Source organism: Nicotiana tomentosiformis, chromosome 5 (genome assembly GCF_000390325.3).
Source record: "Nicotiana tomentosiformis chromosome 5, ASM39032v3, whole genome shotgun sequence".
Classification (NCBI taxonomy): domain Eukaryota; kingdom Viridiplantae; phylum Streptophyta; class Magnoliopsida; order Solanales; family Solanaceae; genus Nicotiana; species Nicotiana tomentosiformis.
Window position 1 is genome coordinate 19,447,142 of NC_090816.1, and position 17,296 is coordinate 19,464,437.

Consider the following 17,296-nt stretch of genomic DNA (forward strand, 5'->3'; position numbering starts at 1 on the left):
TATACTATTAATGTGCTATACTATTAAAATGTGTTGGTTTGAATATTGTATTCTAATATTTATTTTGGTTTGAATATTGTACTCTAATATTTATTTTGGCTTGAATATTGTATTCCAAATTAGAATATTATGGTATGTTTGGTTTGAATATTATATTCTAAAATAGACTATTGTGGTATGCTTGATCTGAATATTATATTTTTTATTAGAATATTGTGGTATATTATTTCGAATACTGTATTCTAATATTTTATATTTGGTTTGGATACTATATTCTAAATTAGAATATTGATAATAATAATAATATTCCAATTAAAACTTATGAAAAAAAATACTAAGATCTAATATAATAATATTTGCAGGGATAAGTGAAATTGATCCACGTTGCTAAGATTCAAAATACAGTTGATTCATAGATTGCACGTGGAGTTTCAGCCAATAATTTCACTCCTCCCGATTGAATTTCAATGGGAAAATAAACTTCATCGCCCTTTCCAAGTATTTTTTTCATCGCTATGGCAAGCTAATTTTCTCTTCATCCTTTCCTCCACTATCTGCTAATTGCTTGTGAGGAAAAAACTTGAAAGAAGTGATTGTGTGATAGTTGAAAAGAATAAACCAGGGGTAAAAATCATTTTGATCCCCCAACTTCATCTTAAAAATTGAACTCCTCCTCCAACATTAAACAATAGATATTCTGCTCCTCGAAACTCAATTATATTTTTAAAATGCCTATTTTATCCTCAATTTTATCAACCTTGGTCGATTGTTTTTTTTTTTTTTTTTTTACCTTTTTAATATCACGATATTTTTCTTAATCTATGTTATGAAGTTACCTATAGTAAATATTTTTTTCAAAAATTTAAAAAAATCAATCATATATAATTTATTGAAATTGAATTATGAAAGAAATAGACACAATTAAGAAATTAGAATAAAATATCTTGTTAATATCAATCAAATAAAAGGTAGCGCGGTAATATGAAAAATAATAATAATAAATAGTGTTAGATTTTATAATAAATTCCTAAAAGATTACATATTTATACGTTGGATGTTATTTAAATTAAAATTAAAATATATTTTGTTAATATATTTTAATAAAAGGAGTAACGTTAAATTTTGTTACAAATTCATAAAAGTAATATTCTAGTTAAGTTTTATTGAGATTTAATTATAAAATTCATAATAAGATATTAAGTTAAGTGTTTTATCTATTTAAGTATAACAAAAAATGGTATATGCATAGAGGAAGAATTGAAATTGTCATGGGTAAAATAGACAATGCATATGATAGGAGGAGCAGAACGTCTATTGTCTAAAGTTGGAGGAGAAGTTTGAATTTTAAGGCAAACTTGGGGATCAAAATAATTTTCACCCAATAAACCAGTGAAGAACCAGTTTTCTCAAAAGAGGAAATATTTCCGTAAATGATGCTTAATAGAATTTTGAGAGATATGGTATTATCACAAGGAAATGTTTATTGAAGATACGTGAAAGAATCTTTGAGATAATCTAGTTCCTTAAAAGGTAAAATTTGTTTAATGACATATAATGATATTAAAGATTTAAAAAGTAAATAAGTTTTATAAAATAGGTATACAAGGTAAAATAAATATTTTAAATGTATATGGAGTTAACTGGTATTTTCAATAGGTATACCGCGTAAATTTCTCAAAATTGCTGTGAATTGCTGTTTCGGGAACGTGCGATTCACTTCTCACATAGAGGGGTAAAACTTAATAAAACATTAACCAAATTTCTCTTTCCATTATTACTTAATAGAGAGGTATATTTACTCTCAAGATCACGAACTTCTTATATTTGAAGATATCAAAGAGTAGGTATGTACTGCGGGTCTATCATGTGGTCTGCATTTTTTTCTTTCTAAAAGAATAAAACCAAAGAGCCAAAATTTAGTCATTCGAGTTAACTAACGTTTCTGATATACAATAGCGAACATGATGTTTTTTCAGTAGGGACGAGAATTATACAAATGGCTAATTCAGTAAGGCCAATGTGCCAATCACGTGCACTCAAATAAAGAGAATGCTAGCGCAAAATAAAATAACATAAATGTTTAATACAGAGTGAAATCATTGAATCAATCATATTGTTGCAAGAGACCATATAGCAAAAGTTCAGTTACAAATACACATCTATCTTCCCAGAAAGCTATATTTTGACGACATTGCACATGGAATTCGACAACACAGTAATAGATGTGGATCTCTGTCCACATTTCAGCAAGTCCAAATCTGATCACGACAACACAACATTGCTTCTTAACTTGTTAATCGGCACGAATGTAAGTCTATAGTTTTCCTTTAGTTCAAGTTCATAGGACAACAACTACTGCTTTGTTTTCTGTACATCTGCACAATGTAACTTCACCTGATGGTTTGTGTGTCGGCAAGAGAGATTAAGCTATTCTTGAATATTTCGAAGGGACAGATTATACAAGGGAGAAAAGGAGACCACTTCAAATGCAACTAAATTTTTGCCTCAGCGGGGTACCCTCTTTCTACTCAGTATTTCCTGCTCTTTCAATCGATGCTGGAATCTGGAAAGGCGAGCCTGAAGGCTAACCAGGCTTGCTGCTTTTCGTGACAGCACATAGCTCAACTGCGATACATAATTGTCTATTAGACTTCCAGGCTGATCAACTTCTGCCAGCAGTTTCATTTCCTGGTAGAGAAAAGGCAACATATGTTAATTATCTTAAGTGAATAGCTTATACTCTTCTTTCTTCTGGGTCCAACCTTTCATTTGTATGTTGATCGGTAGTCAGAGGACATAATAACAAGTTCACTACATATGGCTATTCCCTCGTACAATAATCACCCTTAAAGATGGGGACAAAATTTCAAAACTATAACATCTATTTTCACAATGCTGAAAAAAAATCTTTTAGTTTGTCTCGAGCGAGAGCAAAGACAGAAATAGGTGACAAGTCCTGGATGAGCAAAGTAGCAACTAAGTGATAAAAATCCTACTACCCTCCTCTTAAAATCCAAACTTTAAAAGCCAAGAGATATAAAAATGCCAGCAGATAGTATAGTTTTAGAGGGAGACGAATGGATAAAGATTAAAAAGAAAAAGAAAAAGCATAACTTTGTGCAGAAAACCAGCCTAAGACTTTTATAGTTTCACAAACAAAGCATCCGGACTCTTAGTGAGCGCAGTAGAGCATCCATGGAAAATGCCAAGGAGATACCAGAATTAGGATAGAACTCAAGGAAGATGACTTGTAGTTAGGTTTTGGCAATAGTCATGCACGTTGTAGAAATGCAGGAACCTTCCCGGACACACCTATAAATATTCCTAATTTGCAGGGAGATAAAAGTATTAAGAACTTTATAACAATGATTTCGCTTACTTCACGAACAATATCCATTGTATCTTCAATTTCTTTCCTGTGCGCAGTCATCAGGGCTTCTTCTTCCTTTACAACAAAAAGAGGAAAAGTACACAAATGTGAATGTAAGGTCATAACTGTTATTAGTAAGGATATCTCATGAGATAACAAGTAAAAGGACATCGAAGTCTAACCTGCAGTAATTCATTGATATTCTCATCACAAGGGGGTGAACTAGGTTCATTTTGTCCCGACCCATTACTTTTTATATTGGGAATACTTGCGCTTTGCTGTTTATAACTTGTTGAGAATGAATCAGAGCTTAATACATCTTTCCTTGACCATTTTCCTGGCTTTTCAGGTTTCTCATCACGATAAACTTTCCTCCGAGGTGGAGACACTTTCTGCACCTTGTCCTCTGTATCAGTTGAACTCTGCAAATTTGATGCCGAGATCATTCTTTGACCAGCGGGAACACCATAGCTATTCTTAACCTCAAACCTGTCCCCATCTGTACCACCAAAATTTGACCCACCTTCCTCCTGACCATTAAAAGTATGATTTGAAGAAAATCTAGAGGTTTGTTTATCGAAATCATTTGTGGAATTGTATGATGTGCTTTCTTTCTCCATAACTCTCCTACTTGCTTCTGATACTCTAGATTCACGGGGTTGCTCATAAGCATTTTCTGCCTCAACAGAAGCAGCGAATGTAGTCGCTAAAGGAGGTTCCTTGATTATAGGAGGTATTATGCTTGCACTCTGATCTTTTTTGGTGTTTCCGCCTTTGGATAGACTTTTAACCCTGTAAAAACAATGTCAATAGGTTCATCGATATAATCAAATGAATAAAACATTCAACGTGTACAAACAAGACAAGAGCTACCTGTCAGCATATCTCAAGGTATTTAGTGTATGTTCACATGATCCAGCATTGGGAGAAATGCAGGAAATCATAACAGTTTTTGAGTTGCCAACAAAGGAGTCACGAAGCACTTCAGTGAGTTTGCTCCCACGGAACGGGATATGAAGCTGATCATTGTCAAGAGCACGAATACACTCTTTAAGGGCCAACAAGCTCTTATTAATTTCTGCTCCCTCAATCCTAAAACCAGACAAAAATGAAGATTTCAGAGTATTCTACTTCAACATATTGGCAGCAAAGGGCCATAAAAGTGTTGGATTTTATATTTTTATTTTTATTTTTTTTGTGTGTGTGTGTGTGTGTGTGTGGGGGGGGGGGGGGGGGGAATAATCTGGACCTCAAGCATTTTATGCAACAAACAAGCTTCAAGTGTTACGGTTTCTAACTGGCCAAAGTGAAAACTCAGTACATCTCTACAATAGAACTGAATGTACTTGGCACAGTCAGGATCTTTTCCAGAGTTAAAGAAAACCATTCCTTGAGCATTAATACAGAATAGTAATATGAAACATACAACTGTCTTGAACTTCATCCAAAACAAAGCCATACAACTGTGTTGATCACCGTAGCCTTTTCTCCTTACTGGAGAATCAATCAATACCATAGGAACTCCAGCTTGGCCTACGCTCATTGTTCAGTGTGGTGGTTCGACATGTAACTTTATGAAAAAGATTTCTTAACCCATTTTTTTCTGATCCTTCGAGAAAAAGATTCATTCTCTTCATAAAAAATAGGAGGTAGAACCAATAAAGATTTCTTTTTCGATTCATCCCTGGCCTCATTCAAGAATTGTTTTTGATCCAATCCGCAGGAATCAATAGAAAAGGTTCCCTTTTTTTTGATAAGTCAAACTTTTCGAAATAGATGCAATGAAGCAGACTAGTTCAACCTCTAAAGAAAAAAATAGAATGAAGAAGTCCAAAAAGATCCAGGAAAGGAATATACAAGAGCAGCCAGATGCATTCATAAGAAGGTACCTTGTCTGTCTGTCATTATCAGTTGTGTCCGCTCCCCTCTCACTACCAGCAAGGTCAATAAAAGAAATCTTTCCGACGACTTTCCCACCCTTGGATTCATTTCCATCATTATTTCGCCTAGAGTCCTTTACTTCATTGTGTTTCTTGATGACAAGTTGTAATATCGCGTGTGATCTTGATGATTCCTCATTTGCACCAGTGGAACCTGTACTTCTTGCAGCACTTCCCCTCTCAATATACTCTTTCACAACCTGCACATCTGAAACTTCAAATTCCTGGAGCCCAACGATGCAAACCTGCTGACGCCCATCTTCTCTCATACAAAGTTTCCTACATAAGAGCAAAGCAACAAATGATAAGAAAATGACCAAATATACATGTTTCAAACATGAAGCTCCATATTGGTGAAACAAACTATAAGAAAGGTTTGACAATGATTTATTCTTCAATAAGTTGGACAACCAGGACACCTGAAAATGACATTGAAGTGCTGGCAAGGGCAGAGAGTGGAAAAGAGATGAAGACATAATTGGAAGATCACACCTTTATGCTTATTGTGGACTGTTTGGGTAGAGAGGTGTTAGTTTACAGCATGTATATAGTGTAGTATTGTCCCACATTGGTAGAGGAATAGTATGTCCTTGTATAGTATAGCTATAAATAAGGACCTCTTGTATTGTATTGTTCATCTAATATCAATAACATATTTTCTCCCGTGCCTTCTCACATGGTATCAGAGCAATTGTGAGAGACTTATCGATGTGCATAAATTCCAGCGATTCCGGGAAAGAGAAATCAGTACTTTTTTAAGGCTGTTTTCTATCTGCTTCATTTCTGTCAGTGTTGTGCAAAATCCAACACTACCACAAGAGTCGTCACTGTCCGGCGACCAAACCCCAGTGAAAAGCTCCGGCAGCAGCCTCCTCACGCGCCTCCACGCACCACCAGAAGCTCACACGCGTGAACTCACGCGCCGGCGCGTACAACCACTTCCGGCCATTTTTTGAAAATCTTCCTTCAGAACAGTTGGGTCGCCTGGTAATTCCGATCCTACCCCTATTGTTTTCATTTCATTCCGACAACTTTGAGTTTTTTTCCGGCAGCTACAGTACTATTCCGACAACTACAGTAGATTCCGGCAACTACAGTATTTCAGTATTCTGTTTCTGTGTTTCCATACACTGTTTCAGTGGATTACAGTTGATTCTTTCTCTTATTTGGTAATAATTTGCAACAATGTCTTTGGGATTTGATGCTTTTGGGTCTAGAAACATGAGTTCTGGAAGCTCTAGTGCTATTATTACCTCGGAACCTTTAATGGGAGGTTCAAACTACTTAGCTTGGGCTTCATCTGTCGAGTTATGGTGTAGAGGTCAAGGTGTTCAAGATCATCTAATCAAACAGTCTAGCGATGGAGATGAAAAGGCAATAGCACTTTGGGCAAAAATCGATGCTCAGTTATGTAGCATCTTGTGGCGATCTATTGATTCCAAGTTGATGCTCTTGTTTCGTCCATTCCAGACATGTTATTTGGTTTGGGCAAAGGTACGCACCTTATACACTAATGACATATCTCGCTTCTATGATGTGATATCGCGGATGACAAACTTAAAGAAGCAGGAATTGGATATGTCTACTTGGGTCAAGTAGAGGCAGTCATGGAGGAATTTGAGAAGTTAATGCCAGTTTCTACTAGTGTGGAAAAACAACAAGAGCAGCGACAGAAGATGTTTCTCGTTCTTACCCTCGCTGGACTTCCTAATGATCTTGATTCAGTACGCGACCAGATTTTGGCTAGTCCGTCTGTCCCGACAGTTGATGAATTATTCTCTCGATTACTTCGCCTTGCTGCAGCACCAAGTCCACCAGTGATTTCATCACAGATACTTGATTCCTCTGTTCTTGCATCCCAAACAATGGATGTTCGGGCATCTCAAACTATGGAGCATAGACGAGGAGGAGGTCGTTTTGGAAGATCTAGACCCAAGTGTTCTTATTGTCACAAACTTGGACACACTCGTGAAATGTGTTATTCTTTACATGGTCGTCCACCCAAAAATGCTTACATTGCTCAGACCGAGACTCCAGGTAACCAAGGATTTTCTTTATCTAACGAAGAATATAATGAGCTCCTTCAGTATCGAGCAAGTAAGCAAACATCTCCACAAGTAGCCTCAGTTGCTCAGACTAATACTTCTGTTACTGGTAATTCTTTTGCTTGTGTTTCCCAGTCTAGCACTCTTGGCCCATGGGTCATGGACTCCGGCGCTTCTGATCACATCTCTGGTAATATATCACTTTTGTCAAATATTGTATATTCACAGTCTCTTCCCACTGTTACTTTAGCCAATGGATGTCAAACTAAGGCAAAAGGAGTTGGACAAGCTAATCCCTTGTCTTCTATCACCCTAGATTCTGTTCTTTATGTCCCTGGCTATCCTTTTAGTCTTGCATCCGTTAGTTGTTTGACTCGTGCCCTCCATTGTGGTATATATTTTATTGACGATTCATTTATTATGCAGGACCGCAGTACGGGACAAACAATTGGTATAAGACGTGAATCAGAAGGCCTTTACTACCTTAATTCACTCAGTCCTTCCACAACATGTCTAGTTACAGATCCTCCAGATCTAATCCACAAACGTTTAGGACATCCAAGTTTATCCAAACTTCAGAAGATGGTGTCTAGTTTATCTAGTTTGTCTACATTAGATTGTGAGTCGTGTCAACTTGGGAAACATACCCGAGCCTCCTTTTCGCGTAGTGTTGAGAGTCATGCAGAGTCTGTCTTCTCCTTAGTTTATTCTGATATATGGGGTCCTAGTAGAGTCAGTTCATTCTTGGGATTTCGTTATTTTGTCAGTTTCACTGATGATTATTCAAAATGTACTTGGTTTTTCTTAATGAAAGATCGTTCTGAGTTATTTTCTATATTCCAGAGTTTCTGTGCTGAAATCAAAAACCAATTTGGTGTTTCTATTCGCATTTTTTGCATTGATAATGCCTTAGAATATTTATCTTCTCAATTTCAGTAGTTTTTGACTTCTCAAGGAATTATTCATCAGACATCTTGTCCTTATACCCCTCAGCAAAATGGGGTTGCTGAGAGAAAGAATAGGCACCTTATTGAGACTGCTCGCACACTTCTAATTGAATCTCGTGTTCCGTTGCGTTTTTGGGGCGATGCAGTTCTCACAGCTTGTTATTTGATTAATCGGATGCCTTCATCTCCCATCAAGAATCAGATTCCGCATTCAGTATTGTTTCCCCAGTCACCCTTATACTCTCTTCCACCTCGTGTTTTTGGGAGCACGTATTTTGTTCATAACTTAGCCTCTGAGAAAGATAAGTTAGCTCCTCGTGCTCTCAAGTGTGTCTTCCTTGGTTATTCTCGTGTTCAGAAGGGATATCGTTGTTATTCTCCAGATCTTCGTAGGTACCTTATGTCAGCTGACGTCACATTTTTTGAGTCTAAACCTTTCTTTACCTTTGCTGACCACCATGATATATCTGAGGTCTTACCTATACCGACCTTTGAGGAGTTTACTATAGCTCCTCCTCCACCTTCAACCACAGAGGTTTCATTCATACCAACCGTTGAGGAGTCTAGTGTTGTTCCCCCTAGTTCCCCAGCCACAGGAACGCCACTCTTGACTTATCATCGTCGTTGGCGTCCTCCATCAGGCCCAACTGGTTCTCGTCCTGCACCTGACCCTGCTCCTGCTGCGGACCCTGCTCCTAGTACACCGATTGCACTTCGGAAAGGTATACGGACCACACTTAACCCTAATCTTCATTATGTCGGTTTGAGCTATTGTCTGTCATCTCCCCATTATGCTTTTATATCTTCTTTGTCCTCAGTTTCCATCCCTAAGTCTACAGGTGAAGCGTTGTCTCATCCAGGATGGCGACAGGCTATGAGTGACGAGATGTCTGCTTTACATACAAGTGGTACTTGGGAGCTTGTTCCTCTTTCCTCAGGTAAATCTACTGTTGGTTGTCGTTGGGTTTATGCAGTCAAAGTTGGTCCCGATGGACAGATTGATCGACTTAAGGCCTGTCTTGTTGCCAAAGGATATACTGAGATATTTGGGCTCGATTACAGTGATACCTTCTCTCCTGTGGCTAGAGTGGCTTCAGTCCGCCTTTTTCTATCCATGGCTGCGGTTCGTCATTGGCCCCTCTATCAGCTGGACATTAAAAATGTCTTTCTTCACGGTGATCTTGAGGATGAGGTTTATATGGAGCAACCACCTGGTTTTGTTGCTCAGGGGGAGTCTCGTGGCCTTGTATGTCGCTTGCGACAGTCACTTTATGGTCTAAAGCAGTCTCCTCGAGCCTGGTTTGGTAAGTTCAGCACGGTTATCAGGAGTTTGGCATGACTCGTAGTGAAGCTGATCACTCTGTGTTTTATCGGCACTCTGCTTCAAGTCTCTGTATTTATCTGGTAGTCTATGTTGATGATATTGTTATTACTGGCAATGATCAGGATGGTATTACCAATCTGAAGCAGCATCTCTTCCAGCACTTCCAAACTAAGGATTTAGGCATATTGAAGTACTTTCTAGGTATTGAGGTTGCCCCGTCTAGCTCAGGTATTGCCATTTCTCAAAGAAAATATGCTTTAGACATTCTTGAGGAGACGAGGATGATAGGTTGCAGACCTGTTGACACTCCGATCGATCCGAATTCTAAACTTATGCCAGGACAGAGGGAGCCGCTTAGCGATCCTGCAAGCTATAGGCGGCTGGTTGGAAAATTAAATTATCTCACAGTGACTAGACCCGACATTTCTTATCATGTGAGTGTTGTAAGTCAGTTTATGAATTCTCCCTGTGATAGTCATTGGGATGCAGTTGTCCGCATTATTCGATATATAAAATCGGCTCCAGGCAAAGGGTTACTCTTTGAGGATCGAGGTCATGAGCAGATCATTGGATACTCAGATGCTGATTGGGCAGGATCACCTTCTGATAGACGTTCTACGTCTGGATATTGTGTTTTAGTAGGAGGAAATTTGGTGTCCTGGAAGAGCAAGAAACAGAATGTAGTTGCTCGGTCTAGTGCAGAAGCAGAATATCGAGCAATGGCTATGGCAACATGTGAGCTAGTCTGGACCAAACAATTGCTCAAGGAGTTGAAATTTGGTGAAATCAGTCGGATGGAACTTGTGTGCGATAATCAAGTTGCCCTTCATATTGCATCAAATCCGGTGTTCCATGAGAGAACTAAACACATTGAGATTGATTGTCACTTCGTCAGAGAAAAGATACTTTCGGGAGAGATTGCTACAAAGTTTGTGAGGTCGAATGATTAACTTGCAGATATTTTCACTAAGTCTCTCACTGGTCCTCGTATTGGTTATATATGTAACAAGCTCGGTACATATGATTTGTATACACCGGCTTGAGGGGAGTGTTAGTTTACAGCATGTATATAGTGTAGTATTGTCCCACATTGGTAGAGGAGTAGTATGTCCTTGTATAGTATAGCTATAAATAAGGACCTCTTGTATTGTATTGTTCATCTAATATCAATAACATATTTTCTCCCGTGCCTTCTCACAAGAGGAACCACATAACTTTTGAAGCAAAAAAGATGACTATATCTGATGTAAAATTTAAATGCATTCAGCCTTTAAACTTTTGGTGTAAGAGAAGTCATAAGTAGCTTAGATAAAATCCTAGAATATTTGGACTTGCTTTCACTCATAGGAGGAGTCAGCCAGGGACCTTTTTAGTCTATCAGTAGCCACCCCCACCCCACCCCCCAACCCCCTTCGTATAATAAAATTAATAATCAAAAAAATAAGTTGTGCAACCAAGACAACACACTCCCTATCACTGCATTAACACTGCTTTTTATCATCAAATCAATGAGGATACTTTAAGTCTTTAAGTGTCTTCCTCTCTATTTTTTATCTTCATCTTTAGTGGAAAATTATCTATAAGATCAGATACCACCAAAGGATGAATGTTGGAGACCCATTCAGAGGCTCTAGATTAACCATTCTGATTTGTGTTATGCAGGGTATAACCTACTTGAAAAGGAAAAAAAATTAGCGCACTTAAAACTCTATTGACATTCAAAGGAGAGAGAGATTTTCAATGCAGGTAAGGATACTAACTTTCTATCGCTGAGAAGATCGAACAGTTTCCCACCATATATCTCAAAAAAGCTGAGCCACAACTTGAACTTCTGATTACGATAAATTGGCTGATACAACAATCTGACAAGATCATCTGCAGCTCTGAGAGGCAATGGTTGCATCGTGTATGTCTTACCACTACCTGAACAATCAATAAGGGAAGGAAAAAGGAAAAAAACATCAATTCTATGATAACCGATCGAGGAGCTGCCCACAATAGCAATGCCCATATGCAAACAAACTAGTAGTGATAAGAGTCATAACCTTAAAAGCAATGACAGGGAGAAATTCATATGATTGGCTTACAGTAAAACATGTAAATCGCTCATGAACATGCGAGAAAGATGTCAAGAAGAATATGGAGTACAACATTTTTATAATTTGAAACATCTAAAAGCAGAAATATGAAGAATGAGATGCGGCAAACCATTACATCAACTCCAGAAGAAAAGGTATCCAAGAAAAATTAGAATAATCTAATCGCTACTCGATCAAATATGTTGTTTATAAGCATGCTGGTCAAGCAAGTCTGGATCCCGAACAATCTCTATATTCCTAGTCGTAAAAGTCACAAATTTAAAGGGCCATTTCAGAAACATGCGCACTTCAACCTGAAAGCAAGGAACTGGCAACTCTAAAAACCAGATAACTCAAATTTAGACATATTTTTTCTAAATGCATCTCTTGTACTGACAAAATTAATCAAGCTTATGGAAAATATAGCGAACCTGTCTGGCCATAAGCAAAACATGTTGCTTTTGTGCGCTGAAAGATGGTAGGAATAATTGGTTCCACGGTGGCACGATAAACCTGCGAAATACATGAGGAGAGATAACGGTTAAGCAGAAAACTTGACATAAGCAAATAAAACCATAGAAACAAAAGTCAAACCAAGCACTTTTGAGTAGTAATTAGTGTTTGGCCAAACTCTTAAAAAGTGCTTCTAAGTGTATTTTCTTGATTTGGGGAGAAGCTACTTTTTTCAGCTTCTCAAAAACAGCTTCTGCTTCTACTCAAAAACACTTCTTTCTTTCTAAAAGCTTGGCCAAACACCTTAACATTGGAAAAAAGCATTTTGGCCAAGAAAATCTTGGCCAAACAGGCTATAAATCTCAAATCCCAAAACTTGGGTAGGTTATATGAATCCTCTATATCTGTTACCTTCTATTCAAGCACGTTCATTCCAATTCTAGTAAATAATTTTTTCATAAAGCAAATTAGAGGTTCTTAAGAACTAAAGGTTCTCTAAATCTCACACATACCCAATACTGACATACAAACATCAAACCAAATTAGACCAAATAACCTATAAAGACCTAATGTAAGTACCTAAAGAAAACAATAGAAGATTTAATTCCAACAAGTTGGTTTTGCCTATATGATCCTTTTCTTTCATTATGGTAATTGGTATGTTCTTAGCTACAACCATAATGATTCTGAGAGATTGTAGGTCTTTAAAACATCTTCTATCCATATAATTTTTGGTCTACATTATTCCTTTTAGCACCTTCAATAATGGTAGTTTTGCACCTATTGACTGATGCACTTGGAGGTCAACATAGGACATGACTAAACCATCTCCAGCAAGCCTCTTTCATTTTATCCTCTGTGTGTTATTGCACTATCAGTCTAACGCGATTATTTTAAATCTTCTCCGATCATGTATGAAGGCACACTATCTTAAGATCTGCATTATTATGTCACAAATGTTGTGGATATGTTCCGCCTTAGAGGCCCAACATTCACTCTCAAATAACATTACCAATCTCATGACCGTTTTTGCTAGGTATCTCATTATAGCATAGAAAGCGCTCTCCTATTTTTCACCATCATATTTTACTTCTACGTATTACATCTTCATCTGCCATGCCATTCTCTTCAAAGATTAATCCTAGATATCGAAATTGCCTACATTTAGGAACACAGTAAATCACCAATGATGGCGGGAAAAAAGATTGAAGGTACTCCATATCTTTTTCCAAATTGTTGTTTGGACAAACATAAAAATCAGTAGTCTTTGTGATTAACGTTTATTCAAGTGACAAGTAATACCTCATCATTTGTTATGTGCTCATCTAGAATAGCATCAAAACAGAACTCATGCTTCTCAACATAGGCAGTCAAATCCACCTTCAATAGTGAAACAAACCTTAGTTAGTCTCAGACATAAGCTGATGCATAAATCAGAACAATGAATTCCAAACCTTTAGTTTGGGTTCATGGACAGTGAGACAAGCATTGTCTGTTACAGTGACGATGTCGTCCTCCTTCCGAGAAATTTCTTTCTTGTTTAGAGGTCTTTTCCGCACCTAGTCAAACATCATGATGTCTTAGGAATTTTAGACGGGAAGTAACTCAAATCATCAACTGAACCGCCATATGACACACATAGAAAGGGATTAAAACAGAAGATGAAACAACAACAACAACAACAACAACTACGCCTCAGTCCCAAACAAGTTGGGGTCGGCTATATGAATCCTTACTAACCATGTTACTCCATACAAACTCATCTCAAGCTAATAACATACAAAATAAAAATAAAAATAAAAGTACTAGAAGTTCTTTATATTTTCTACCGACATATGAAGTATAAATCTCAAAGGCTAAACAAGTCCTACAAAAGCAGAGGAGTACTAAATATAAGCATAACTATGACAAATCAGTTTCGTTTATACCTCTCAGGAAACAGAAAAAATGTCGTCTTATTTCTAATAGAACCACAAATATTTCGAAAGCTGCTGCTTACAAGTACGGCAATCGAAATGATTTCAAACGTTCACCAGACAGAGAATGCAAACAACAAGGGTTTCACAGCCTCAGTGGTGTTTCATTACCATAGTTTACATGTGTCCATGATTGATGGTTCAAGCACAAGTCACATACCACTACTTTAATCTTTGCCACATTGTTTTCTCTTGCGTTGCTTTCCTTTTCAATTATGGGCAATCCATCTGCAATATCAGCTTCTGGTTGTGCTTTTTGTTGCCGATGGGTCGGGGCATCAAAGTTGCTATCAAATGCTCCATTCGCCGCAGGCATGAAAGGTGACGGCTCAAATGGTTCTGAATTTACATGCTATACAAAAAATAAAGCAACAGTTATTGAACAGCAATAGCCCTCTAGACAACAAGTAAGCAGCAAGTATGGTCTTAACTCTTCACATAAAAAGGATTCCAATCCCATAGCTATTCTACCAATATGGGAAGACACTTCCAACTTCAAACTTCAATACGGTATTTTTTGACTAAAAATCTCTTTATCTTTGATTTTCAAAATAGTCTACTGTTACATAGAACCCAAATAATTAGGATTCTTGTGCCATCTGAACGTAGTAATCCGACGAGGATACAAGATAGTTCCTCCACTATTGGATAGCCTTCCAGAGAATGGACAAAAAGACTCCAAATAGAGCACAACTATGTTCTCTAAATGAAAAAAAAGTCTCAGTACACTTTCTTTCTTGTCTCGTTACTCCGTATCCTTTTACTGGAGGGTGGGGATGGAGCGTAATTGGTGGCAGAAAGGGAGTCATCTAGAGGATTCCCAGTCCAACCAATGTTCCCAGCAAAAGGATGTACACTCAAACAGGAGCAGTGGACTGCAGAACTATGTGCTAAATATCATGCCTCCAAATAATATTTCCATACCTCAGATAAGAGCTCTGTGTCATCCATAGAATGCAGATCCAGAAGCCCAGCACCAAAGTCTCCTCTGAATTCAGGAGAGTAGAAACCATCTGATGCTCCGATCCCTCCCGAACTTTCAGCAGTAGGAGTATATGGCTCGGATGCAGATTCGCCATTAAAGTTGAGGTTTCTCATTAATTTGAAAAGCCTCTGTTTCTCTTCCATAGACTGAGCTCCATATCCCTTCAAACAACATCCCAAGCTTCAATTATTGAAAAACTCAATACGGCAACATCTAAACAAGACCAAGAATGCCAAAATAAACACACATGACCCAGAACCATAAGAAAGAGAAAGGGTGAAAATCAGACAAAACGATCAATATTTATTTGTAGATAAAACTCCTCAATGATGTGACTCACGGTAGCCAGAATTGCAACTGACTGACTAAGGCCAGTGGAATTTAGCAAGAAGCAGCTTCCATGCTATATAGCAGCATATAAGACTGAAAAGAAAAATCACTTCAGACTCAGCACAGAACAACATGCGGCCCATCTATCTGTGAATACCAAAATATTGTAAACCAAATATGGAGAAGAGCCTTTAGACACTACAGCGGACAGAACATCGGGACAATTCAATTTTAACTGATGTAGCAATTATGCTATCGACTGTTGCAGTGCCTTGTAATCAAACTACAAAGTTCAGATTTAAACAAAATGTATGCAATATTCATCTGACACTTGAGAACTATTATTATATCAACAACGATTCAATCTCAAACTAGTTCTGATCAGCTATATGAAACCTCTAATACCTTATGTTCTATTCAGGATCAGTTTATTCCAATCCTCATTCTATCCCAGATTATATGTGATGTTATTTGACTGGATACGGAATTTAATAAAGAAAGAAAAACTTTTGAGACTTGTGATCTAAAAGAAGTCATAGATATTTGTGTGGCTATAAATCATCTCATTAAGGATAAAATGAGAAATTTCAAGTTAAATTGTTTCTATATATATAGAAATTCATCGCTCTTTTGGAACAGACTAAAAAGGAAAGAGGAAAGAGTATCACATAAATTTAATAAGTTGTCAAGGCGATTATGGGGATATTACCTGCATAATTAGGAGTCGGTGATCCACACCGGTAGAAGCTGCCATTGGAGAGGCCAGATGCTGCAAGCCGGCAGACTGAAGCCACCGTGCCATGACAGCATCTCCCGCATCAGCAGCGGGGCTGGCATTGCCCTGCTGCTGATCATACAGACCAGCAGTAGCCGCCCCGTTGCTCTGCTGCATCTGGCCACCCACGTGGCGCTGCGATCTGCGTTGCGGCGCCAATTTCACGATCTGTTATTATACACTTCAACAACAACATCCAAAAAACTCCCAACATCAAAATATAGCAACATCACTAATACCGATCCCAAAACACACACACACACATACACACAAAACGAAGAAGAATTGTAGATCGTAATTGAAGAACTTACAGGGAGGTGAAAAGTCGAAATCGAAGCAGCACATTTACGTGCTTAACACGTGAAACAAAAGGACGTTTCGAATCGATAAATGCGATAACTTGAATTAAAATGCACCGCTTCAAATTTGTCCTAATACACAATGCATGTAAAAATTGCCTAAATCCATCGGGAAAAAATTAAAATTGTTAGAATAGTCAAAATTTGCAGAATTTTACACACACGCACACGGAGTAGATATTTATGAATAGGAAAATGCCGTACCTGATAAAGATTAAGAAAGTGAATCTGGCGATCTGAATAATTGAATTGTATAGGGATAGATCTGAGAGCGATAAGAGCAAAAAAGGAAACCCTAAATTTGTTTGTTGGATTCAATTCAATGGGGAGAATTCATGGAATTGTTGCTTGGAAGCAATGATAATGGGGGGGAGAGAGAGAGAGTTGCCTTTTATCATGAGCTAATTCATTTTCTAACTTTCATGACTCAGAAATTACATATATCTATTTAAATTTTTTGTTATTTGTTTTTAAATTTTATATGTATCTATGTCTTGAAATGTAGTACTTTTTTTTTGTTAAATTGGCTGATGTGGTTCTTTTTCACTTTTTTTTCTTGGATAATTATATTTTCAATCCATCGGTTATTAGTAAATTCTTATTTCAATCATCGTGATATTTGAAAAAAATAATATTTAACATTCTATTAGCATATAAACACATGCTTTTGGTCCCTCTATGTAAAAATGTACTATTTAGAATATTTTTACAATT

At 37.4% G+C, this 17,296-nt stretch overlaps 1 protein-coding gene across 2 annotated transcripts; it reads right to left on the reverse strand.

The window, feature by feature from the left end:
- Positions 1 to 2,041: 2,041 nt before the first annotated feature.
- LOC104120284 (kinesin-like protein KIN-13A) lies at positions 2,042 to 16,997 on the reverse strand. 2 transcript variants are annotated; one of them, XM_009632026.4, is made up of 14 exons: positions 16,787 to 16,997; positions 16,535 to 16,654; positions 16,158 to 16,404; positions 15,058 to 15,279; positions 14,294 to 14,485; positions 13,612 to 13,716; positions 13,460 to 13,537; positions 12,136 to 12,217; positions 11,387 to 11,549; positions 5,260 to 5,589; positions 4,244 to 4,462; positions 3,553 to 4,162; positions 3,380 to 3,445; positions 2,042 to 2,688 (listed from the first exon to the last, which is right to left on the reverse strand). In XM_009632026.4, exons 3-14 carry the CDS (start codon positions 16,338 to 16,340, stop codon positions 2,506 to 2,508), a joined length of 2,433 nt encoding a protein of 810 aa, XP_009630321.1. In that variant the 5' UTR covers positions 16,341 to 16,404; positions 16,535 to 16,654; positions 16,787 to 16,997; the 3' UTR covers positions 2,042 to 2,505. The 2 variants fall into 2 exon arrangements, with proteins under 2 accessions (XP_009630321.1, XP_070058140.1); XM_070202039.1 differs by lacking the exons at positions 13,460 to 13,537; positions 13,612 to 13,716 and having other exon boundaries at positions 16,787 to 16,928.
- Between the last annotated feature and the right edge of the window lie 299 nt (positions 16,998 to 17,296).

What these genes read in the sequence shown, in the direction of transcription:
- LOC104120284 (XM_009632026.4), bottom strand. Translation starts at nt 16,340, where the DNA reads ATGCAGCAGAGCAACGGGGCGGCTACTGCTGGTCTGTATGATCAGCAG. An exon ending in TTTTGCTTATGGCCAGACAG is followed by an intron (nt 11,550 to 12,135) that starts GTTCGCTATATT and finishes TTGATTGTTCAG; the next exon opens with GTAGTGGTAAGACATACACG. An exon ending in GATAATGACAGACAGACAAG is followed by an intron (nt 4,463 to 5,259) that starts GTACCTTCTTAT and finishes GTCTGGTTTTAG; the next exon opens with GATTGAGGGAGCAGAAATTA.